This window comes from Salvelinus alpinus, chromosome 7 (genome assembly GCF_045679555.1).
Source record: "Salvelinus alpinus chromosome 7, SLU_Salpinus.1, whole genome shotgun sequence".
Taxonomy (NCBI): Eukaryota; Metazoa; Chordata; class Actinopteri; order Salmoniformes; family Salmonidae; genus Salvelinus; species Salvelinus alpinus.
Genome location: NC_092092.1, coordinates 39,399,358 through 39,414,068, shown reverse-complemented (window position 1 = coordinate 39,414,068; position 14,711 = coordinate 39,399,358). Strand labels below are relative to the sequence as shown.

At 39.6% G+C, this 14,711-nt stretch overlaps 1 protein-coding gene and 1 long non-coding RNA gene across 33 annotated transcripts in view; one reads left to right on the top strand and one right to left on the bottom strand.

The window, feature by feature from the left end:
* The window catches only part of LOC139580986 (transcription factor 7-like 2), a 103,987-nt gene extending 102,598 nt beyond the window's left edge, over positions 1 to 1,389 (bottom strand). For 7 of the 32 annotated variants that reach the window (XM_071410222.1, XM_071410230.1, XM_071410229.1 and 4 more), the window contains exons 1-3: positions 750 to 1,386; positions 535 to 601; positions 269 to 393 (exon numbers count right to left, since the gene is read on the bottom strand). In XM_071410222.1, coding sequence (XP_071266323.1) covers positions 269 to 393; positions 535 to 601; positions 750 to 938 — 381 coding nt within the window. In that variant the 5' untranslated portion in view covers positions 939 to 1,386. Of the gene's footprint in view, positions 1 to 268; positions 394 to 534; positions 602 to 749 lie in introns of all 32 variants that reach the window. The other 25 variants (XM_071410225.1, XM_071410258.1, XM_071410245.1 and 22 more) reach the window with 7 other exon arrangements.
* Positions 1 to 14,711, top strand: part of LOC139580992 (uncharacterized) — a 587,892-nt gene that overhangs the window by 154,198 nt on the left and 418,983 nt on the right. The window lies entirely within an intron of this gene.

Sequence of the window (14,711 nt, the reverse complement as noted above, 5' to 3'; positions counted from 1 at the left end):
GCATACCATTTTTTTTATTTGAGGCGATGAAAATGAATTGATTATCCCTATTCCTAGAATGCTACTTACTGTAGGCTACAGAGAAACACGCAGGCACACTGTTGCAAGCGACATGCATGCCATTGTACAGTTCATGAAAAGTTGCGAAACTTCTGTCTACATTTAACAGCTAAACACACCTAGCTGGGTGTCAATGCGCGTTTGTTCAAGGCTACGTGGATCGTGTGTCCATTAATGTACGCACATCGGTGTAAATAAATGAACTTACTGTGCGAGCTGTTGGAGAAAGTGATCCATTCGGAAGGTACGGGCTTGTAAGATCGGGGATCATTATAAATGGATAGCCCGGGTACGGTGGGCTCTTGAACAGCCCTCCATCTTGCCTTTTCGCAGCTAACATGGCGGGGGGAAAGAAGAAAAACTTTTATAAGTGCCTTGACAACTTTTATACATCTGAGATTCTAGAAGAAACCCACTCGGTACGCTCATATGCCATTGTGTAAAAATCTAAGAGACAGACAAGGAGAAACTCACCCTCCTCTAAACTTTCTCTTGTTTTGTCTCTGAAAGTTTCAGACCTAGGCGGAGGCCGTCTTTCCGCCTTGAAAAACAACGAAACACAGGGGTTGCATTAAAGGAAAACATAGGGAAATCATTACTTTTATATACCGTGGTTGCACATTTCGCGCACAATAAGTAAATGTTTGTAAACTACCGAATGCCCAATCGATTCCGATTATTTCACTTACCTCCGAATCTGACGAGCTGTTTTGATTTGTTTCTGATTCATTTACAAGAGAAGATTTGACATCTGCTAAATCCCTTTCTGCCGATAAGTTCTCCGAAATTTTTTCCTCCTGCTCCCCTTCGTCTTTGAAGGAAATCATTTCATCGTTCGCACCCAAATCGTCCCCTCCACCGCCGTTGAGCTGCGGCATTTTCCCGAGCAATTTTGGGGGGCAAAAACACAAAGTTTTAAACCCTTGATCTTGGTGATCTAGAATCCGAGTTAAAGTTTAGAGTCTGTATTGGCGTTTTCCAAGCACTGGCGGTTTATACAAACTAAAAAGAGGGGAACCTTGGCAGAAAAAGAAGCCGGAGATGGAGCTGAGCCGCTCGGATTGAGTGAGTTGAAGTTGGTCGGAGTGGTTTTCAGTTCAAAGGCGGCGCTGATTGACAGATAGAGAGGGATGGAAATAGAGAGAGTCTGGATTCAGGATTATTGACAGGGAGAAACACACAAGAAACTAATGAGATTCAAAAAGGGAGGGACTTGAAGTGACGTTTTCATAAATAGGGAGAGAAAAAAAGGCTGGAGGAAGACGACGGACGAGTGTGCAGTTAGAAAAGCGAGTGAGGAAAAGGCAGTTTTGGTGAGGAGCGCGGGACAGTGAAGCGCCCCTGTTTGCTTTTGTGCTGTTATAGCAAAATAAGCGAAAGACTGGAGTTACTTGTAAATACGGATTAAATATATGGGCGGTCTCCCGCTGAAAATGAGAATAGAGCACTTCCTTATTTTCTCCAGTTTCAATGTAGCAATTTTGAAAAGTCACGACATAGGAGCCAAAAGTTTACCGCTCATGCTTTCCAGAATGAACTTGAATAAGCCTATATCCCATCAACATTTGCTTCGGGTAGGCTATGAAGCAGTATGAATACCATTTTGATCACTATGACAGCTTGAAGCCTTTCCTTCTTTTTTCTTTAGCCCTTTTAAAGCAAGCTATAATATATTTAAATTATATTAGACATTTTGTTGTACATTTCTCATATCATATTGCATAATCTTCTATTCTAGACTATATCCTCAATTAGGTTGCATCCATAGCCTATGCATTTTCATACATTTTTTTTGTTCTACTTAAAATAGGCCTATATTTGCATGGAGTGTGAAATATAAAGGACGTGACGATGAAGGTACAGACGTGCTCTAACAGTCTGCACACCGTTGGGAAGACTACAGGCAGAGGGTCTAATGAGGCCGGAGATTTAGGACTAACCTGTAGCCTATTCGTTATAAAAGAACAGACAGGGGCTTGGTAAATTTGTGCTATCTTCTTTTCTCCATCTGACAGATTTCTAAAGCACAGTAAAAAAAAAAATGCCACCAAAAAACTGTACAGCTCATTTGTGTCATTGGTGCAAATTCTTAACGGCACTCGAAGGAAATCTTTCATTACATTATGAAGCAGGTTTATTTATAATGGTCATCCAGTGGTTTTAATTATAAGTTTGGCTAGACATTTTTAGTACAACAATTTAATGAATGCCACGATAAAAAAATCTACTGTTTGTGTAAAAACAAATGATGTAGCCTGTCAAATGATTAGTCTGCTTAACTGCTTGATAGCGCTAGGCCCACACCAGGTCACAGTCAGTTGACAGTAGTTTACTATGGTGTAGTGTAGGAATTGCCTATCGTAGTCTTCTTTGGACTTAAATTCAATTGAATATATAATAGCCTACCTGAATATGTGACTGCAGTACTCCATCTTTATCGCTGCTTGTTTTCACATTTTCATCTCCCAAATGTTGTTCAAAAACAGCAACCTCTGGAACTCAAAACATGGCATTATTCTATCAACCTCTTTGGGTTTCGCGCCACAAATTCTATTCCAATCAGGGTCACGCGGACATCAAACAGCAGATGAATATCATTAATGCGATCAAGTGTTTGAATAAATGAAGGGGAGAAACAAAACGACTGCTTTGGATTTGATCTTCTACACTATTTTCTTTATTTAGGCTTCTCTTAATTCTGAAATTGTATTGTATTCAATTGTATATCTCTACTTAAGCCTAGGGTTCCTATTTTGATGACCCCCCAAACAAGCTGTCGGTGGTAGCCTATGAAAAAGCATTGTGAAAATATAAGCAGTTTAATGAATAGGCTATAGCTGACCCTCACCTCTCACTTGGCTGCTCCAGAAAGACCACTCTAGTGTGTGTGTATGAGTAGTCCACTGGGGCTCCAAAATCATGGGAAAGCTATGTTTTATTTAATAATCATAAAAGTGATGTTTAATAAATCATAAAATGTTTTTTCCAGAAAAACATAATATATAGCTATAGTAACACAATGTTGTTTTTTTAAATGGCATAATATACTTGTTTTGAGTCTGTCTTCTGCCCAGTTGTCAAAATACTGTGTTGACAAACAGTTATTTCACATAGACCTACTGCATGACAGAGATAAGGACTATATAATGAACCTGTAGCCTATATTGACTCGCTTAGAACAGGCTTGTTTAAAAGCACATCCTTCTGCAATATGATCACTGATCTGGCATGACTGGATCAGCTGAAAGCAATATGGTGGAAACCTACACAACATTATCAAATTATTGAGTTCCTCTAGCAAAGGAAGGAAGGAAGGAAAGATGCATTGGAGGGGCTGGAGGGATTATAAGGATGCTTTTCTTAGGTAATCATGTATGTCTGTGTAGCAGCAGAGAAGAGGCACCCCACCCCTCCCAGCTCTACAAACCTGGAGCCCACACAGACCAGACCAAAGCAGTGGAGTTCCAAGCTCGCCCCTTCCTGGATTGCCTCAGCAGGTGCCTGAGAGTTCATTGGGGTGTGTGGAGTGTTATCAAATCTATAGGATTTATAAATTCTCTCACATTTTCACCACTTCATACAGATCTAATACTGTATTAGATCACCCACTCTTCTTTCCTAGATATTACAGTGAAAATAGTCCTAGTGGTCCTTACAGCCAACCTCGGGCAAGATAGTTCTGCACACATGCTAAACTCTTTGTGCGAACGGTTAATTACCCACAATGCCTCCATATTCTCAACCATGCAGGCTGAAATGGCTCTGGTCTCAATTAGCATATTATAGGGTCTGTCTGCAGCTTGTTTTCATAGTAACAATATGTGCATTTTAAAGCCCTGTTTAATGGTAACTACAGCTTGATTCATGCCCTATCCCCTCTGAGCTAGATGAATAAAGCAATATAAAGATGTCTGTCTTTAACAAGTGGAACTTGGCATTTAACCTTTTTTTTTTGCATTTAGTCAATTGCAAATTCCCCCCATTGTATGGGGAGGCGCTGCTAACCATTTTAGCGTTTTTTTCCAGTACAGTTCAGATGAATTATATCATATGAATAATGACATGGTTAACCACAATTATGTGTTTCTAATGGCTCTCCACATTGTGTAAAGGACAATAATGGGGAAATTGCTTTAAAAATGTATTTGATTATGCAAAGATCATTTTATGATGTATATTCATCATTATTGTAAAAGCAAATCTGACCACAGAAATACAACTTGTTTCAAAAGCTGGTTTAGTGAATGTGGTTATTTAATGTTTCCTGCCAGTGTACAGTACAAACATACAATACAACTCATAAAGCTAAAAAAAAATACAGAAAGTATTAGGCCTACAGAAAAGTACAGAAAAGATAACATAAGTATAACGTCAGAGAGTAAGTAGCATAAATAAGCACAGATGTCTTATGCAATCAATACTATCGCCATGCCACAATTTCTTTAACAATCTGTTTAACCAAGCATTTGTAGTTTGATTAGATTATTGAACACTATAAATTAATTCCCCAACCTATATACGCACTCTGTACAAAGGATAACATTAGAATGTTTCTAAGTAAAAAGCACAATATGAAGAAGAGATGTCTTGTGCAAGTAACAGGTCAGACTAACATGATAAATGGCAACATTCTGGTTTATTAGCTCTACTTCTACCTCGGTAGGTATTGGCTGCTGGCAACACCTGCCTGTCTCCAACCCGTCCACCGTTACAAAACAGTGCGTCGTGGGAACCATATTAGAGGAACTAAGTGAACTGCCTCCTTCATCCAAAACAAACAGCAGGCGTTTTCAAAAATGAATGTGATAGTCATTAATCAGTGGATGAAGCAGACCTGGAGCTCTCTAAACATAGAACCCACCTGAGACAGGACTGCAGGGCCTGGAGCTACAGTACACAGTCAGGACATGTGTTTGCTGTCCTCAAGCCCTGTGGTCACCTCCGATATGTCAGCCAAGGCACAGCAGCGTACTCCTGTCCGTCAGAGAAATTGTCTCGTTGGATGGCGAGCCAAGCTCTGGCTTGTAAACGTTAGGTAATGGTCAATAGTAGGTCAACAACACAGAAGGTTTGTGTTGGGTGTTATTGTATTTTTATGGTACTGAATGAGAAGTGAAAACCTATGGAGGCCTACGTCATAGATTTATATATGGGTTAGTGCAAAATTTGACGATTCACACCACCACATTCTGGTGGTCTTATTGTCAGCAGTCAGAATATGAGAGTATCGTCATTGCGGGAGAGTGACTCAAGTATCCACCTAACAGGGCTGAGTTTGCTTTATGAAGCACTGCAACGTGGATATATGGAAATAAATCGCCACATAATGCTACAAATTAAGAAACATATCTTACATTAATGTTCTACTCTCAAAAAATGTGGCGTTAGTACCTCGAAATTTCCAGTTAGTATCATTTTTTTAAACTTACTCTACCGTTCAAAAGTTTGGGGTCACTTAGAAATGTCCTTGTTTTTGAAAGAAAAGCACATTTTTGGTCCATTAAAATAACATCAAATTGATCAAAAATACAGTGTAGACGTTGATAATGTTGTAAATGACTATTGTAGTTGGAAACGGCAGATTTGTTTATGGAATATCTACATAGGCGTATAGAGGCGCATTGTCAGCAACCATCACTCCTGTGTCCCAATGGCACGTTGTGTTAGCTAATCCAAGTTTATCATTAGAAAACTCTTTTGAAATTATGCTAGCACAGCTGAAAACTGTTGTTCTGATTAAAGAAGCAATAAAACTGGTCTTTCTTTAGACTAGCTGAGTATCTGGAGCATCAGCATTTATGGGTTCGATTACAGGCTCAAAATGGCCAGAAACAAAGACTTTCTTCTGAAACTCGTCAGTCTATTCTTGTTCTGAGAAATTAAGGTTATTCCATGTGAGAAATTGCCAAGAAACTGAAGATCTCATACAACGCTGTGTACTACTCCCTTCACAGAACAGCGCAAACTGGCTCTAACCAGAATAGAAAGTGTGGGAGGCCCCGGTGCACAACTGAGCAAGAGGACAAGTACATTAGAGTGTCTAGTTTGAGAAAGAGACGCCTCACAAGTCCTCAACTGGCAGCTTCATTAAATAGTCCCTGCAAAACACCATTCTCAAAGTCAACAGTGAAGAGGCGACCCCCGGGATGCTGGCCTTCTAGGCAGAGTTGCAAAGTAAAAGCCATATCTCAGACTGGCCAATAAAAAGAAAAGATTAAGATGGGCAAAAGAACACAGACACTGGATAGAGGAACTCTGCCTAGAAGGCCAGCAACTCGGAGTAGCCTCTTCACTGTTGATGTTGAGACTGGTGTTTAGTATCTCGACATTTTTACAATAGTATCTCAAAATGTTGACTTATGTTTCTCAACATTTTTAGATAGTATTAACAAGTAAAAAAAATAATTTGTGTCGGCAATGTGCTTCCATACTACTTTGAAACACAAAATATTTTAATAGACTTAGGAATGTTCCCTAGAATGTTCAAGGCACCGTATAGAATGAACGTGAAAAAGGTTAAGTAATAAGCCTGTATTCTCTTGGCCTTTTTAAAAATAACGAATTAAAATGTAGAGGCAACAATTAAAACACCAGCAACAGGATTCAGCACTGAGGCCATGGCATTATGATTGTTGCTCTACATTTCAATTACTGCCAAGATAATAAAGGCTTTTTAATTAACCTAAAACTTTCTATCGCCATAACACAATATTTTTGTTTTACAAAGTGATGGCTGCAGCCATCAAAAAACATGTTTTTCTCTCTCTGTTTTTTAATATCGGTAATTGCTTTGGCAGAGGGCACAATTGTGCATTATGCTGTACATTCACTAGGCATTCAATACCGCCACAATGGCATAGCGACTTTGGGTCAAATAAGATGCTTCACAATGCAAATGAAATCATTTTCTCATCAATTACTTGTGACTATCACCAGTTTGTGTTTGTTCAGTGTGTGTTTTCATAAACAGCAGGTGGGTGAAGAGATACAGATGAATGCAAGATCAGAGCCTATACACTGGCGGAGGCAGAGAATGGTTTCGAGGTTAAGGGCGCAGGGTTATGGTTGATGCCTTGCAAACCACAAGATGAATGCAGCAGACACATTAGCTAGTCTTTATCTACACAGTGACAGTTTGGCATAGGGATCTGATAGGTGAAATGAGGTAGTCCTCACCACCTGGGACCATTGGATCATTACCATTAGAATCACTCGCAATGGGTGAGTTGATGTATTTTTTAAATCCAAATCGTGAAATACAAAATACACGGCTTTACATTTACAGTAAATTGACTCTTTAGTCATTATACAGGCTCTCCTATCCCGATTGACTCAGTGCATACAGTGCATACAGTCAGGGAGCTAAAAATAAGCACAAATACAGTACAGGTAAACAAAAGAACAAAACTCTTCAAAATGATGGATTATATGACGTATTCAGAGTTTAGAGAGTTCTGGCGGGATGTAAATTATTATCATGGGAATTAGTTTAAGGGCATGATGATTTGCAATATTGATTACTTCTGCCCTAGGTCAAAATATGTTATTTTCCTGAAAGTATATCCAAATTATCCATATCAAAATGGCCGTATATATCTATTTTAACCAGGTCTGTGTGTTGTATCCTGGTTTACTGTTTTGAATTGCTCCCCCATCCTCCAAATGCCCTCTTTTCCAAGTGTTTAAACTCCACCAGTGATATTATCAGCATCCCTAATGGTTGCCATACCAGGACTCTAATTAAGAAATGAATGCAGGAAAATCAATTGGCCTCAAGTTTGTGTCCAATATATTCATGATGGCTTCAAGCTCACACCAATCAATGCTTTTCACAAGGGTGGATGAAACTGCCTCTCTTTTGTTTTGAAAGCTATAGCTGAAGGATTTTTATATGAATTAAATAAACACCTAATTAATTCTACATCTAATTCATGATGTTGTAAGATGTATTGCATATATTCAAGGGCGTAAAGTCTTTTTTGGTCACTACTTATCTATATAGCTTATCCCGATTAAAGTTGCCAGTAAGGTTTCTCCTGTGTTTTGCTGTATGTTTGAGAACTGGTTTGCTTACTGTCTACTTACACGTTTGAACGTGCCCCTACCGATTTACAGTTCAAATGTGCATTCAGTGATTTGTGATATTCTCCCTGTATTGTGTCAGTGGATGAATCGTGTTCAAGCCTATAGAGGACAAAAGCTCATTTGGGAGGGTTGAGTTGTGCACTCCATCAAAATTGTTTCAATTGACAACAACCTTGAATTTCCTTTGATGCAATTGACTTTAGCATATAGCAATTTGTTACCTGAACCAAAACAGGGCAAAAAGACAGAACAAAATCCCCACACAACCATGTCTTTTAAAGCCATTGAAGCCACAGGTTAACGCTTTGCCCCTGTGCTCACCAACCACAGTCAGGCCTCATAGACCACAGCACAGATAGTGTTATATTTTGGCCAATGTAGTTAATGATAATGAAATGGAGACCCTTGTTCCATCAGGGTCCGTGCTTTTTATCCCCTTCAGGGAAATTAGTCCCATGTTCTATTTCTGTTCATTAACCAAACTCCCAAATGCATCATAAGCCCAGAGATCAGATCACAGTATATTTTTATCAATATTAATAAGGATAGGCAAACTCCTCTGGTAATTAAGAGAGTCCCTGGGCTTTGATTTAGACCATTACCAACGCCTCTGCATCTTTAGATTAAAAAACCAACCTCTTTTATTTAATAACATTAAATCCCGACATGTATCTTCTAAAAGCTTTAATAAAGACAAAGATAAGATTTGCATCCCCATACAAGTGTCTTTTTCAATTGATTACGAAGCCGCCATTGATGTGTGAGAAATGGATGTTTTCTTCTGTTCTTAAGGGGTTCTAATAGAAGAGGAGGAGACTTTGCCACTTTGATCTTCAATCAGTAGAAATTCCCACTTCTTCTTTGTCAGACTATATTTGGTAAATAACGGTGACAATCCATGTGCTTTATTAATAAGATGAAATAGAGAGAGAGAGAGAGAGGGGGGGGGGGGTGGATGGCGAGAGAAAGGGGTAAAAGAAAAAGAGAGAGAGTGCACAATGGCGAGATAGCGAGGGTGAGATGGGAAGAGAGGGATGAAGAGAAATAGAGATGGAGAGACGGGGTGGTAATTCACACGTTTTTTTTATTTCAGATGCTCTATATCTGCTCTCCATGGCATGGGCACCTTATGTGGCACAGTGCCCTCTGACGTACACACACACACACACAAACATATACACAGCTACCCTTTCAATGGCAATCTGGACGCTAAAAAAATAGGACAACTCTGGACTGATCTCTCACACTGGCACTGGTGTCAGAAAAAATATTCGGGGTTATTTGTTTATGGGTGAATGATATTTCACAGTACTGTCCCCAAGCTTGTGTGAATTACGCGTTGCTGTGACACATTACTTTGTTTATTCCAAACAACAATCCACATCATCACAGTCTGTCCCTCTTTTAACGCTGTCACGCCTGGCCCACACCACTCATGTTGTCTGGGTCACTCAACCCATAAAGTGAAGCTTTCTGGTAACTATGGGAGGAATACAAACCACAGGCACCACCAATGCCAATTGTAGAGCCATGTATTTGGAGTTTAGATTCAGGCAATGTCCATTGCTGTGCCATGTATACTGAAGATTTTATTCACTTAGAAGATTCACTAGAAACAAAGATTCACAAAGCAAGTCTGCACAGCATCAGGTGGATTTGACTCAGGTGGATTGATAAAAACAAGGATATTGTAAACAAACAAGGATGCCACAAGTCATGTATATTGGAACACTTCTAAAACATCGGCGCAGCTTTTATGCTCTAACATCTTCAGCTGGGCATCCCAACCTCTCTCCACATAAAAGGGACCATAGAACGTGTGCTTTATTAGAACATGGCAGAGGCTAGGGCACCTTAGAGGACTCATTAGCATGCTATTTAGTCCCCCCATCCCCCCATGCAAGTGAAAATGTTGAAATACAGGAAGTAATGTCATGTAAGAGGCCTGAGTGGAGAAAAGGAAGCTTTTCTTTCCATTTTGTCCTGTCAACAGTTCACCAGCTGACACATAGGGACACATAGAGAGACTGAGAGAAAACAAAAAAGAGGTGTAGAAATATTAAGAGATAAACAAATAGGTATAGGTCAGTGCGATGGACTGAGGAGTAAGGTCAAAGGAAGAGATGGACAGGCGGCTAGAAAGATAGAAGGATAGGTAGATGGAGCGAGAATAGGTTAAATGGAAAGAGGACAATAAAGGGAATAGGAGAGACGAAAAGGTATTAAAAGAGATGGCAAGAGGTAGAGGGAAATGGAGATGGAGAGAGAGCACAGCATGGAGCTCAGAGAAGCTAGAGGCTGGCTCCAGCCAGGGAGAGGGCATGGGAGGATTTAGAGAGCAGATCAACCATAGACACACTCGATAAACCCCCACGGACAGGAGGAAACCTGATACCGCTCGACACATGTGAGCATTCATTTACAAATGTTTACATCCTTTAAGGAACAGAAAAAGACTTGTCAATGCCGTTCGATATCTGCAAGTCCAAATACTGTAGCATTGGGATAGCACAGAGTGCAGAGGGGTTGCTGGGTTGGCTTGTTTGTTTTGACCAAACCCTCCGTTTTACAGAGGGTCTCGTGAAGTTCTAAACAGTGGAAAAGGAGATAATTATAGAAATATATAAAGAGTGTTTATGTATCCAGATCCATAGAAAAAGATAAACAGCAATTGTTTTACACAACGTTATAGTGTACTTGCAATGTGTGGCACAAAGAAATTATATTATTTATGGGCTACATTAGAACATGACACAGAACCTAAACACGCATGTAACAATTAACCGGTCTGAACTGTAATCACTGAACCCTGTAGGCAAGATTTATAAACAGAAAGCAGACAGCAATATATTTTTAAAAATCATCAGTATTTTTAAGTGAGCAAATATTAAATATATATAAAGGGGAAATATGAACCTCAGTATTGTGCTGTTTAAACAGAGGAGGTACAGTCGTGTGAGGGTAGTGGTTCAGGAGATGGGTTTTTGACCAGATACATATATTCAGGTACCAGGTAGATCCCCGGTGCATTTCTCAGGCCTAAAATAACGGCCCTAAATCTAATACAGCTTAAGTACAGTATATAACTATACATACAAACAGTATAGCAACATGACAAAAAAAGATACATTGCTACAGTACAGTATATTGTGTTACTGGAATCGACTAAGTACAATCATAGTGTGTTTTTGAAATTCATGATGTACCTTACATTTTTAAGTGAAATAATTGTCATGAAAATATTTCCTTCAATTTGGCTCTGTTTTTCTAACCAATCCAGGAGAGCAAAATGTGTTTTTCTAGACAACTCAAAGCTAAGTGGGCCAGAACAGAGCCATAGTTGCTCCTAAATAGCCTATGCGAGGACTGAGGGCTCGTGTAGTGGTTACCGGCTCAGTGAAGCCTCAGCCCAGCGACCACCAGCCTCTCAAAAGTAACTCAACCCAAAAGTGAACATAAGAGGTCCTTTCTTTCACCCTTGTTAGAGACGGCCACATCCATAAAAAGATCCTCTGGTCAACTGGTCTAAAGATGGCCGCCTACTCCAAACACCTCAAACCAAACCAGTAAAACCTCCTAAGAAAAACCTGTTTGACTGAGTTGGTTTAAATATATTCAAAGTCATGTGTCTTAGGGGGACACAGGGGCGTAGGAGCGACTCTAAAATGGGGGTGGGGGGCATGTTGCTACTGAGAGAGCATGTTGCTACTGAGAGAGCATGTTGCTACTGAGAGAGCATGTAGCTAATGTTTTTTGAAAAACAGGTTTTAAATACTAATTTCGAATGACTTTTCAGAAAGGATACAGACAAATCTTAACTTATAAATGGGCAAATTTACAAGGCTAAGGGGGGCCTTGCCATGGCCATTCATACTGTACTGAATACCAGTGTGACTGTTAATGTGGTTATATTCAATTAAACAACCATTTTGTACTCTTTCTAGGCTACTGTATGATTGATGTCCTTGTATGTTTCTCACTTCCCCTATGCTATGTGGTTACTTCTGCTGCTCTACATACTATATGGTTTGAAACATAACGTTATATTTTCTGCTTATAATATAGTTTTTATACTGTAATAATAACCAGCAACATACACAGTTAAAAACTGATTTAGTAAAAAAAGGTAAAACTGAACTTAATCAAACTCCACTACACAATTACCAAAAGTAAAATCATGGCTGCCTCTCTACTGCATGAAGTTAACACATGTAATACACCCTCTAGACTTAATTTCATCAGATATCAGATCAACACAGAGGGTGTTATTTAATGTAAGCCTCTCCAACATAATCCAGGTAGAATCAAGAATTCCCCAGGACAGCTGTCTAGGCCACTTACTTTTTTCAATCTTTACTAACGACATGCCACTGGCTTTGAGTAAAGTCAGTGTGCCAATGTATGCGGATGACACTATACACATCAGCTACTACAGTGACTGAAATGAATGCAAAACTTAACAAAAAGCTGCAGTTAGTTTCAGAATGGGTGTCAAGGAATAAGTTAGTCGTAAATACTTCAAAAACTAAAAGCATTGTATTTGGGACAAATCATTTACTAAACCCTAAACCTCAACTAAATCTTGTAAGGAATAATATGGACATTTAGCAAGTTGAGGTGACTAAACTGCTTGGAATAACCATGGATTGTAAACTGTCATCATAACATATTGATCAGTGGAGGCTCCTCAGCGAATTTCATTAAAAAAATTGTAAAACATTGGAAAAGTTGTCCCTTTTTGATTATACTAAATATATTCACAGTTTTGCAATGAAGGTCTACAGTAGCCTCAACAGCACTCTGTAGGGTAGCACCATGGTGTAGCCGGAGGACAGTTAGCTTCCGTCCTCCTCTTGGTACATTGACTTAGGAGGCCTAGGAGGCTCTTGGTTCTCACCCCCTTCCATAGACTTACACAGTAAATTTCTCTCTCGACATGTATGCACCTACGTTGTAAACTTTCATTCATAGGCTAGGTTGTAGCAACCTCATGATGGGTATAGGGAAAATTTGAGTATCATGTATTAGCCTAAACCTATCGATGTTATATTGAACTGGGTGAATGGAATATGAATGACAGTCATCCAATATACTGTAATAGAAATAAGGCCATGCTTATGAAAAAAAGCATTTCCTCCCTCATCATAAACGGCACTGACCGCCACTGATATTGATACAACAGTAGCTAAGATGAGGAGAAGTCTGTCTATAATAAAGCGCTGCTCTGCCTTCTTAACAACTCTATCAACAAGGCAGGTTCTACAGGCCCTAGTTTTGTCGCACCTGGACTACTGTTCAGTCAGAACAGCTGGCCCTTTAATGTACACAGGGAGCTAACATTAATGATAAGCATGTCAATCTCTCATGGCTCAAAATGGAGGACAGATTGACTTCATCACTACTTGTTTTTGTAAGAAGTGTTGACAAGCAGAATGCACCGAGCGGTACTAGCACACAGCTCGGATGCATACCCCACAAGACATGCCACCAGAGGTCTCTTCACAGTCCCCAAGTCCAGAACAGACTATGGGAGGCGCACAGTACTACATAGAGCCATGACTACATGGAACACTATTCCACATCAGGTTACTGATGCAAGCAAAAAAACATCTTATGGAACAGCGGGGACTGTGAAGAGACACATACAAACAGGTACAGACGCATACGCACGCTAGCACACGCACTCTACACACAGGTACATTGTAATATTGTTGTATGGTGGTATACAGCTAATGGGGATCCCTAATAAATACACACACACATTTTAAAAAAATCAAATTTGCCAGCTAGTTTGCCAGGGGTGGTGTTTGGGCAGTTTCCAAGAATCCTACTTTGAAAGAAAAGGTCCTCTATTTTCACTCTTCTTGACTGGTGGCACATCCATTGCTAACTTGCTGAACCTATGATGAAGACTAAGCCAGTAATTCTGTAACATTCACTATCAGTTTTTCACACAGCCAGAACTACCCAGCGTTAGATAAAACCTGACACAGCTACAAAATGACTCAACTGTAAATGTAAATCTGACTAATGTAGCTACTAGCCAGGAGAAAGCATATAGTTGCTCAAAATGAACTTTGTTGTTGCCAACAATGACTTTCCTCGGTTCGGTGAGTAATGATGGTGGTGGTGCACAGTGCTTTTTCTCTGAGTCACACACTGGCACACTGCTTGTAACAACCAAGAGTGAGAACAAAGCAGTCAGTGGGGGCGGGGGAGGGGACACACATTGCAACAGAGGAGGCCTTTTCAAAACAACATCTCTCAACGAATCTGGGGACACATTTAAAATATATATATATATATTTTTGAAATTATACAAAAAAAAATATATTTATTGGGGGGGACCATTTCAAGTTTCAAGTTCTAATGTCACGTGAACAAGTACAGTGAAATGCCCTTCTTGCAAGCTCCAAACCCAATAATGCAGTAATCGATATCAATGTACAGTAGCACTAAAAATAACATAAGGTACAACAAAAACACACAAGAAATAAAAATAAGAAATAGGAAGAGCACGAGAAAGAAAGAAAATACACTGAACAAAAATAGACACGCAACATGCA